Source organism: Danio rerio, chromosome 9 (assembly GCF_052040795.2).
Source record: "Danio rerio strain M-AB ecotype USA chromosome 9, GRCz13ab, whole genome shotgun sequence".
Taxonomy (NCBI): domain Eukaryota; kingdom Metazoa; phylum Chordata; class Actinopteri; order Cypriniformes; family Danionidae; genus Danio; species Danio rerio.
Genome location: NC_141029.1, coordinates 57,827,895 through 57,840,000, shown reverse-complemented (window position 1 = coordinate 57,840,000; position 12,106 = coordinate 57,827,895). Strand labels below are relative to the sequence as shown.

Below are 12,106 nucleotides of genomic sequence, written 5' to 3'. Positions count from 1 at the left end.
TAGTTAAAAATAAACAAAATTAATGATGGGCTAAAAATCTGCGTGAGTTCGTGTGGGCCTAGTCATGAGATCGTAGCATTCAAAAGAAACTCCAGACACACCTGGGCCCGGTTTTTCAAAAGTAATCCACTAGGATTTTGGATAAGGGATTGGATCAAATCTTGAAAATGGGTTTTCAAAAGAAAAAACGGATTACCTAATTGGATTAGATCACGTAATCCAATCTTGGTTTTGATCCGGATCAAACCTTTAGTTTAGTTTTTTCAGACCTTTTTTGTAGGATCTGGATCACTTTGATCCAAAAAACCTGGATTAAACTGATCCCATCAAAAGGGTGGATTCAACGTGGATTTCATGCCAAAAATGTAATGAAAACTTTAAAAAGTATTAAATAATACTATTTTTGGATCATGCAGTATCTTACGAGATATATTATTTATTAATAAGGTTTTAATTTTATTTGTTCATCCGTCAGGCTGTAGTGATTATAGGCTTTAACGTATTCAGCCTTTCAGTAGGCCTAACAGAAAGGTAGAAAGAGTTTGGCCTCATAAAATAATCCCCCAAACAGCTTTGAAAATTTATCAAAAACAATAAACATTTTTCTGTCACTAATTGATATATATATTCATCACATTAGAAAATATTTTTCTTTTTAGAATATTTATTAGTGATGCATGCAATGATAACAGAATAACCAAAAATAAAAATAGAAAATACAAAGAATGGCAATGACTTTAGATTTCTCTTTCAATAATTGCAAAAAGAGACTGAAAGGGCAGAAGCACAGCTTCATCTGGCAGAGGAACAACTGACTCTAACCAAACTGCAGCAAACCAAGACCAGACCTGAGATCTGCCTCCTAAAGGCTGCGCTCAGACAAGCTGCTCTCTCCACATCAGATGAGGAAGTCTGAAATTATTGTGGAGTTTTTGACATTACGTCTTTTTTTATTTACATCTATATTTGAAACTTATTATAAATATCCTCAATGTACAGTGTTGTAGGTCTCACATGAGCGAACTGCTGGAAGAGGATGGGGTGGGGTTTTTCTTGTTTTTATTAATATTATTTATTATTATTATTTTATTATTTATTAAATTTTCTTAGTTTTCATTTTAAATAAAAATAAAGTTATATTGACCCCACACTGGCTATTATATTTGTTGCTCTTTATACAGGCCTGTCTATCTACATTGTGATTGAGCACTGGTAATCCAGATTTAGTGATCCTAAAAAAACTCCTATCCTTGATAAGATTAATCCAATCCGATGTTGCTTTGGAAAACTGGCTCAAAAAGTAAGCTGGATTACGTGATCACAGATCACAAAAAAAGGATTACTAAATCTGGATCAATTTGATCCGGATTAAACCTTTTGAAAAACCGGGCCCTGATGACTGTTAGCCTGATGAAGGCAGCTCTCGGCTGAAGGTTGTTTAAAGATTGGCCATGTGAATAAGTGATGTTTTATAAACAAATTTCGGGAGGAGCACGATCAGACTTTGACGAGGCTAATTCATCACACACACAATCATTCTATTATCCAATCAGCTCATTAGCAAACCCCTATAAACACATCATACCTCTGTTTTCTCTTGGCTTCATCACCCCTTCACCACCCCAACTCCACACTATTAAACCAGATACCTATTTAAATCTGAGCGGGGAGCGTTCTGGAGCCGGGCTAGACACTGCGCTTGGAACCAAACTCTCTTTATCCTGATAAGGGGAATAACACGAGTTAGGGTTTCCTCAAGTTAAAATGTTTTACACAGCAGATGCCCTTCCAGCTGCAACCCAGCACTGGGAAACACCCATACACACTCATTCACTATGGCCAATTTAGTTCATCAATTCCCCTATAGTGCATGTGTCTGGACTGTGGGGGAAACCGAAGCACCCAGAGGAAACCCACGCCAACATGGGGAGAACATGCAAACTCCACTTATAAATGCCAACTGACCCAGCTGGGGCTCGAACCAGCAACCTTTTTGCTGTGAGGCCACAGAGCTAACCACTCAGCCACCGAGTCGCCCCATTCAACATGAAATATTGTCTAAATTACCGTAAAATAGCATCGGTCTGCTCTATAATCCACTAATAAAACCGATGTAGAAAAGTAAAGTAAATTTCAGAAACAAAAAGCAACGAACTGTAAATTTCTCCATCTCATACTGTGTTTGAGTGTGTGCGCATATGCGTCTGTTTCATCATGTCTGGCTCCTCAGGCGATGTGTTGCGTTTCTGATGAATCTCTGAATGTCCTCTGGGAGCAAACAGCATGTTTTTGGGTTTGGAAACCTCATTAACCAGACAGACACGCACAAACATGATGACAGAAGAGGCTTCAATACAGCGATCGGCTCATGCAGACATTAAACGCATGCTTCTGTTCCACATGTTAAAGCAGAACTGCCTGCATTCAGTGTTAAATCAGTCCGTAACACACTAAACACACTCACAGCAGAAAGCATTCGCTCACTGACTGCTCAAAAGAGTCATGCAGTACTGATCTGTAGAGTGTGAGTTCATATATTAGTTAAGTGTGAGTTACTAGTTTACGTATGTTATTGAGACGTTATTCTAAAGTTGCAACTATTCCTCGTTTACTAACAGTTAATAAATGAAGAATAGTTGCAACTAGAATAACGTCCCAATAACATATATACACTATTAACTGATACTTAACAAGTCTTTAGTAAGTAATTTACTAACAGAGTGTTTATGATCCCTGCTGAAAAATCCAGCTTAAACCAGCCTAGGCTGGTCGGCTGGTTTTAGCTGGTCGACCAGCCTGGTTTTAGAGGGGTTTTGGCCAATTCCAGGCTGGTTTCCAGCCATTTCCAACCATCTAAAACCAGTTTGACTATCCTGGTTAAAGCTGGACATAGCTGGTTTTGGCTGGGCTTCCAGCCTGGCTAGGCTGGTCAAGCTGGTTTTAGCTGGTCATCTCCCAGCCTGACCAGTTAAAACCAGGCTGGAAATGGCTGGAAACCAGCCTGGAAGTGGCCAAAACCCCTCTAAAACCAGCTTGGTTGTCCAGCTAAAACCAGCCAACCATCCTAGGCTGGTTTAAGCTGGATTTTTTTAGCAGGGATCTCTTACTAATTTATTAGGTATAGTTAAAAAATCAGTAAAATACAGTTAACAAGTCATTTACAACCTGTGACTAACAGCTTGTAAGTTATCTATTGGCTATCTATAAGGCACAGTTATAAATACTTAACAAGCTATTAACTTTTATTTAACAAGTCATTTATAACTCATTAGTTTAGGGTGGGCCATTTATATGGATACACCTTAATAAAATGGGAATGGTTGGTGATATTAGCAACTAATTAGCAACTGAGGAGGCAAACTTTTCAAGATGGGTGGTGACCATGCTGGCTATTTTGAAGTCAACCATCTTGGAACCAACTTTTGTTTTTTTCAATAGGAAGAGGGTCATGTGACCCGTCAAACTTATTGGGAATTTCACAAGAAACACAATGGTGTGCTTGGTTTTAACGTAACTTTATTCTTTCTGGAGTTATTCACAAGTTTTTGACCACTTATAAAATGTGTTCAATGTGCTGCCCATTGTGTTGCATGGTCAATGCCACCCTCTTTTCCCACTCTTCACACACTGATGGCAACGCCGCAGGAGAAATGCCAGCACAGGCTTCCAATATTTGCGACCCCTGGTCACAAAACTGGATGAAGTTAAGTTAATAAAGCATTAATTAACATACACGGTAACCATTACTATACGCCCCTGAATAATAAGAATTATGAATGTTAATTTGAATAGTTGAATAATAATGTATTTACGCATTCAGAATGATCTTAAATTAGCACCAACTATTCTTAAATAACTGCTTCGTTAATAATGCAAAACTTAATTTAGTAATGAAGAATGGATCAATAACAGCATGAAAGTACAAGAATTAAGCACATTATAAATGTTCTTATAAGTAAAGAGCAGAGCATTTATAAACTGCTTACTAAAGTCTATTAATGCTTAACAAATCATGAATGCACTATTTGCTAATGCTTAATATATTATTTATAGTCTGTAGTCTCCTTATAAAGTTATCGAGACAATTCACAGGAGGGCATTAAACTCATATTAACCAGTTAAACTCTGCTGTTATTTTAAGATTTCCGCCTGGATTTTGCCTACCCAAATTTAAAAGCTTCCTAAATCCACATGCAGAGGTGTAAATGCAATAATTTGGTATCATTTTAAAGAAAACCCATTGAATTTTCATAAAACACTATTGAAAGTGTTTAAAATATCTGTAGATGTTGTCTGTGTTATAATCAACACCTAATAAAAGAGGCGCTTTTTGTAACTCATATTTGAAAGTGTACCATTTAGGTTGTGTGTGGTCGAGCGTGCTGTAATTAATGATGGTGGTTCCTGCACATGTCTGTAATCATAGGAAGAAAGAAAAATGTCTCCCCCATAATCTATGCAGAGGTTATTGTATTATAACTGATGAGAGGTGCTGTACAAGCCACAGGGATCATCATTGTGTTCATATTTCACTATTCTTTTGTTTGATCAAACATAATTCACTGTGTTTGGAGCACGTCAGACATATAAAAGGATTACTTATGCACATCAGCTCAAAAACAGAGGAGAATGGCCCTGAAGTGCACAGCATAAGGTGAGAGATGACAGCTGTCTGTGCTATCTGGGGCTGCTTATTGATCATAAATGTATTGTTTTCACTTCTGCGTCATGGAAACACCGCGATTCATTCGGCAACTGTTTGATATGTGAATATAATTCAGTAAAAGAATGCTAGAACCATATGAGCACCGGCAAGAGCTTTCATTTGAGCTATAACTTGTACATGTGTCACATACAACCCAAGCTCATTCTGGAAACGTAGCCCTGCGGACGTTTCTGGAGACCGCGATTTACATCGCCGGAGGTACGTAAAGGGCGCGTTTAGTTTTTTTCGAGCGAACGCTGCGGTGTGGTGTGGCGGCGCTCTGCCCCTCCTCTTCGTGCTCGCCAGCCAACGGCTCGCCTCCGAGTGGAGGGCTTTCCCGATGCAATCAGTTTGTCCGCTTAGCTCACAGCGTTGCGTAGGCAGAGGCCCCGGAGGAGGAGGAGCCGGCCACGGTGGACGACGACCGGGATCGAGTCCGGGGAACAGCAGGTTCCGGAAATCAGGTAAGACGAAAAACAGATTCCGAAAAATAAAGGCGAGAACGCGGCGGGATCCAAAAACGTGGTCGAAATCGAAGACGAGGGCTTTTGCTTTTTTTTTTTTCTGGACGGCTTTTGCGAACCGTCGCTCGGGTTTAGGGAAGGAGGAGGAAGAGGAGTGGCTTTTCGCGTGAGAACGGCGCGGGTGCGAACGGCGCGCGCTCCCGAGAGGCGCCCGAGACGCGAAAAAGCGCGCATAGCGGCCTCTCGCGGATCCGCGAAAACAAAAACCGCTCGAATATGTACCTCCTGGGACGTAAATCGCAGTCCGCAGAAACGTCCGCGGGGCTACGTTTCCACAATGAGCCCAGGTTGGTCATATATGAACCATATGAAAATGAACCAATGTTCAATACCCAGCTCGGGTATCCAAAACACTGTGTATTTAAGTGTAAATAACTTTTGTACAGTAGAATAAAAACCAAAGTGATGCATATGTGCATAAAATATAGATTCTACACTTTCAAACGACACCACTTACAGGGGTCTGGTGCAATGCTAGCCCTTTAAATCTTAAAGCAAAAGCCGATGACGACACGGACGTCAGTAGAGTTTAACTGGTTAAACATATTAAATTCAGCATTTCATCACATTCTCAAGGTTTTTTCCTTCACTTTCGCTAATTGGTAAAACGACCTGTGAAGCTGCACATGGATGGATTTGCTCTTCAGTGTTTGGACTCTCAGCATATTTTAAACCACTCTGAACTGGACCAAACTGTACTTAACCTCTAAAAACTGAACAGACACTGTTTCAATTCACTAAAATCTTCTATGTGAAGCTGCTTTGACACGATCTACATTGTAAAGGCGCTAGAGAAATAAAGGTGAATTGAATAGATAAATTCAAATGCACACCACAGCCACACATCGACCAGCTATTTTAAATCACACACATACCTTCCTCCGTGGGCACGTATATGTTGAGATACAGACAATCTTCGCTCTGATCGTGCACGTATGTGGCCACGGTGTCCAGATTGGCAGTAAACCAGACGGGCAGCATATCAGTGAGCAGCAGCCGGTCCTCCAGAAACTGCGGACACACCGGAGCGAACTGTGTGGCGTTCCTGATCCCCGGCCAGGACAGCGGCGGCTCCGGGGCCTGAAAACGACGCTCTCCTGTAGGGGCCATAGCATACGGGACGCCCAAAAACTGCTCCACGGGGCCCAAAATCTCACTGGGAAGAGCCACACGGAGCCCGCGGAGCTTCCCGTAATTAGTGGTCACAGTAATGAACTGCGTCTGCTGAGCCAGAGCCAGCGTAAATCCACAGAACACACTGAGGATGTGCTGGATCATGGTGATAATGCTTGTGTGCTGTAATCCAGATGTTAAATGTTAATCCAGAGATGTTTGAGAGAAGGTCATCATTTCTGCGGCTGGCTGTCGGATGTTTGCTGCAGATCGAGTGCTGTTGATGGTGTTATCCATTATTTTTAATCCAGAAATGTGTTAATTCCAGAGGATTAGGGAGGATCTTGCTGCCTGTGGAGAGAGAGATCATGATTTACATTAGATTTTCTCAACACATTATCACAGATAAGAGTGTTAATATCTCATTTCTAATAGCTGATTTCTTTTCTCTTTGTCATGATGACAGCACATAATATTAGACTAGATATTCTACAAGACACTAGTACTTCTAGATTTAATTCCAGAGGATTAGCCAGAAAAATGTGCCTGCGGGAGACAGAAAGTGTGATTAGAAGAGCATTTCAATGCAAATCATTCAATTTCCTTCAGCTTAGTCCCTTATTTATCAGGAGTCGCCACAGTGGAATGAACCACCAACTATTCCAGCTGCAACCCAGTACTGGGAAACACACCATACACACTCATACACTGCGCCAATATAGTTCATCAATTCCCCTATAGCGCATGTGTTTGGACTGTGGGGGAAACCGAGGCACCCGGAGGAAATCCACACCAACACGAGGAGAACATGCAAACTCCACACAGAAACACCAACTGACCCAGGCAGGACTCGAAACAGCAGATGTAAAACAGTGTTGTTAGTGCTGGTCAGGTGTGCTTCAGTGTGAGTGTGTGTTGATGCTTCTGTCAGTCTATGTCGCGCCTGTTCATCTAAAACTCCACATCTATAATCCTCAGAGTCTATGCTGACATCATCTTCAGCAGCTCAAACACTCTAATGGCTAATGGACAGACGGCTGCTTCTCACTCAGGGCTGCTGTTTATGCTAATCTTTTTCATGTTGTGCACAAAAACTGCACGAGAATAATCCTTTATTCAATAATAGTACATCATTAATCTGTGCCAGCAAATTTCATTAGTGTGAAAAGGAGCAGAAGTTCTTGGCATTATACTGCCCCCTGGTCCTCATTTTAAAAAGTGTTTTGTGGTTTCACTAATATTTTGTCTCGTTTATATTTACATATACACTCACCGGCCACTTTATTAGGTACACCTGTCCAGCTGTTTGTTAACGCAACATTTCTAATCAGCCAATCACATGGCAGCAGCTCACTGCATTTAGGCATGTAGACATGGTCAAGAGGATCTGCTGCAGTTCAAAGCGAGCATCAGAATGGGGAAGAAAGGGGATTTAAGTGACTTTGAACGTGGCATGGTTGTTGCTGCCAGTTCTGTGGGCGCAAATGCCTTGATGATGATGCTGGAGGTCAGAGGAGAATGGCCAGACTGGTTCCAGCTGTTAGAAAGGCGACAGTAACTCAAATAAGCACTCGTTACAACCGAGCTCTGCAGAAGAGCATCTCTGAACACACAACACGTCCAACCTTGAGGCGGATGGGCTACAGCAGCAGAAGAGCACACCGGGTGCCGCTCCTGTCAGCTAAGACAGTGGTTCTCAAAGTGGGGGTCAGGACCCCCTGGGGGGTCGCGTAACAATGACAAGGGGTCGCTTGGTGATTTTCAAAACTCAAATAAGTTTTATTAAACTATTTGAATGACCATAGGTCCCACTTTATATTAATTGTCCTTAACTACTATGTACTGGCATCAAAAAATAAATACAATGTACTTTACTGTGTTTATAATGTATTTGAGAACACTTGTGGTGCTTTTGAGTTGGGATAGAGGTTGGGTTATGGACAGGTTTGGTGGTATGGGTAGGTTTAAGGGTGAGTTAAGAAGAAAGGGATGGTCAACAGTGTATTTACAAATGTAATTACAAATGTTACAGATGTAACTACATACATGTATTTAATCAAGCATAAGTACACAGTAAATACACGTATTTACACAATAAGTGCATTGTAACAAACTATTAATACCCGTGTAAGTACATATTAGTTAAGGCCACTTAATATAAAGTGGAACCAAACAAAATTATTATTATATTATTATTATCTATTATAAACAAATAAAAATCAGTCATCAGCCTTTACTTTTTATTTTATAAATTAATAAATGAATATAAAAATATATATGGTTAATAGACTGTTGCATTTATTTGTTGTCAATGTGCTTATGTTTATACATGCCTATAGTTGTGTTTACAAGGTTTATATATTTACAGTATGACCACCTTGAAAAATGGGGGTCGCGAGTCACTGACATTGTTATTTTGGGGGTCGCGAGCTGAAAAGTTTGGGAACCCCTGAGCTAAGAACAGGAAACTGAGGCTACAATTCACAAAGGCTCACCAAAACTGGACAATAGAAGATTGGAGAAACGTTGCTGCTCTGTTGAGTCTCCATTTCTGCTGACACATCAGATGCTCGGCTCACAATTTGGCCTCAACAACATGAAAGCATGGATCATCCTGCCTTGTATCAGCGGTTCAGGCTGGTGGTGGTGGTGTAATGGTGTGGGGGAGATTTTCTTTGGGTCCATTAGTACCAATTGAGCATCAACGCCACAGCCTACCTGAGTATTGCTGCTGACCATGTCCATCCCTTTATGAGCACAGTGTCTCCATCTTCTGATGGCTACTTCCAGCAGGATAACGCAGCATGTCATAAAGCTCAATCATCTCAGACTGCTTTCTTGAACATGACGATGAGTTCACTGTACTCAAATGGCCTCCACAGTCACCAGAGCTCAATTCAATAGAGCAGCTTTGGGATGTGGTGGAACGGGAGATTGGCATCATGGATGTGTAACTGACAAATCTGCAGCAACTGTGTGATGCTATCATGACAATATGGAGCAAAATCTCTGAGGAATATTTCCAGTAGCTTGTTGAATCTCTGACATGAAGGATTAAGGCAGTTCTGAAGGCGAAAATGGGGTCCAAAGTACCCCCTAAGTAAGGTGTACCTAATAAAGTGACCGGTGAGTGTATATACAGTATTTATAGTTTTTTATACTGCTGTTTAATATTAATTTCTTCAAACCTTTGATTTTTAATGTATTTAGGAATTTCTCACAGTATTTCCTCTAATATTTGTTCTTCTGGAGAAAGTCTTATTTGTTTTATTTCGGCTAGAATAAAAGCAGTTTTTAATTGTTTAAACACATTTTAAGGTCAATATTATTCGCCCCTTCAGCAATATTAGTGTTGGATTGTCTCCAGAACAAACCACTGTTTTACAATGACCTGCCTAATTACCCTAACTTTACCCTAATTACCCTAGTGAAGCCTTTACATGTCACTTTAAGCTGAACACTAGTGTCTTGAAGAATAACTAGTCTAATATTATGTGCTGTCATCATGGTGAAGAGGAAATAAATCAGTTATTAGAGATGAGATATTAAAACTGTTATGATTAGAAATGTGTTGAACAAAATCTCAGTTAACAGAATATAATATAATAGAAGTGAAATTTAGGATGGCTAAGAAGTGTAAATAATGATGAATACAAATAGTGTGAATAAACACTATACACACACACACATTAAGTATGCATTTCCAATGAGCCCGTGCTGAAAGAATGACAATAAAATATGGAGAAACCCAATTATTACCAATGAATAATGAGCTGATCAGTGCACGGAGCCGCATTCACAAAAGCAGATTCAGCAGATTCACTCCTGCATTTCAATGCTTTTTCTCTGTCTCTCTGTGAAACACTGCAGCACAACACACTCGCAGGTAACGAGGCTGTGAAAAACACACTCCGCTTTGTATTCTCACTCCATTAAGATGAATGAGATGTTGATGGAGAACGTCCAGGCTGTGTAATAACACCAGGCCGTATAAATCTGCCACATTCATCTCTATATGCTGAGAGCCATTAACAGCCAGACATCAGCTCATCTGAGAAACACACACACACACACACGAAAACACTTCACAGCGCAAAACACACACAATACTGGAGACGAAAACACACACATGTTTTACACAGAACTGTCAAAACGCTGCTGAAGGCTAAATTATGAGCGCTCGTGTGACGTTTTAGCTTTCAAATATTTCCCAATGATGTTTATTAGAGATAAAATTTTAAACATAATAGTTTCATTAACTAATTTCTAATAACTGATTATTTTTTTTCTTAGTGATTCGGGGGCCCTAAGCAATTCCAGGGATGGGGCCTCAGCATTAAAACTCAAAACACCTTCTTTCTCTACAGACATTTTTTCTCTGTAGATTCTGGGTATTTTGTAAATAAACTGCAAGTTATAATCAAGCGGCAACCAACTGAAACTGCAATTCATCGAAATTCCGCTAGTCCTGGCCCCATAATTGAGCAGATTTCAGTTGAGCCCACTGCTAGAATGGCCGACTTTACAGCAGATAAAAGGTGTTTACAGCCTGCTATAAAGAACGATTTTGGTTCATAAAGCTAATATTTCCCTTCATGACAACTGTGAGAGGTGAAGTTATTTATAACTCATCAGTTTCCTTTATATTAAGTTATATTGAGTCTGCATAATTAAGGGCGTGGCTACTTGAGTGACAGCTGGGTCTCGCTGGTCACATCACCTCAGCTGATTCCGGCTGATTAGCTGCTGAACTCGGCAGATTCATCATATTTTTGTGGTGAATGCTGCTTTATCAAAAGCATTATATATATATATATATATATATATATATATATATATATATATATATATATATATATATATATATATATATATATTTTTTTTTTTTTTTTTTTTATGCTTTTGATAAAGCAGCATTCAACTTAAGCTCTTTAGACCATGCGCCAGACCATTTCTCAGTGTTTCTTAAAATGAACAATTATTTAGGCCTATTTTCATTATTAATTTATTTTTCATTATTTGTTTATTATTTATGTACACTAACTGAGACATAAAATGAGTAAAATACAATCAACAACGAAAATGTAAATAAAAACGTAAATGAAAAAGCTTATTTAATGACTCTCTTAGTCCTATCAAAATAGCAAACGCTGAACAACTCTTTATTTAGGCTAAAAGACTGCTTTATTTATTTATTTATTTAGGCCTATTTATTTGTACTGAATGTTTGTGCTTTCATTTTAGTTAGCTTTTATTTCTTCAATTCTACTTTCCAAAATGAATCCTTAATGCATTTAACAAGTTTACAATAATAATAAAGCGTGTTAACAAATTATTAAAGAATAATTATAATGCTTTGTTGTATCGTTTCATCTTTATTCATAAGTACAGTAGTATATTTACAGCTGCTGTATAGGCTCTTTCTGTCCAATCGCATCCCGTCCCTTTGTGCCCGCTGGCGGCTTATTCACAAACTGCAGTCATACATTAAAAATACATGCTTGCCCATTTAAAGCGGCGGCGGTATATGCCAAGGCGATAATGGACACATTTAACTCTCACCTACTGTATGTGTATATATATATATATATATATATATATATATATATATATATATATATATATATAAATTATGGGTGGCGCAGTAGGTAGTGCTGTCGCCTTACAGCCAGAAGGTTGCTGGGTTGCCGTTTCTGTGTGGAGTTTGCATGTTCCCCCTGTGTTGGCGCGAGTTTCCTCCGGGTGCTCTGGTTTCCCCCACAGT

At 39.6% G+C, this 12,106-nt stretch overlaps 1 protein-coding gene across 13 annotated transcripts in view; it reads right to left on the bottom strand.

Annotated features, from left to right (window-relative positions):
* Window positions 1-12,106, bottom strand: part of nlgn4xb (neuroligin 4 X-linked b) — a 100,257-nt gene that overhangs the window by 35,629 nt on the left and 52,522 nt on the right. For 8 of the 13 annotated variants that reach the window (XR_015498699.1, XM_087265799.1, XM_087265802.1 and 5 more), the window contains one exon: window positions 6,105-6,693. Coding sequence is in view for 12 of the 13 variants with exons in the window: in XM_087265799.1 (XP_087121925.1) it covers window positions 6,105-6,507 (403 nt within the window). In the remaining variant the exon portion in view is untranslated. 13 annotated transcript variants of the gene reach the window in all.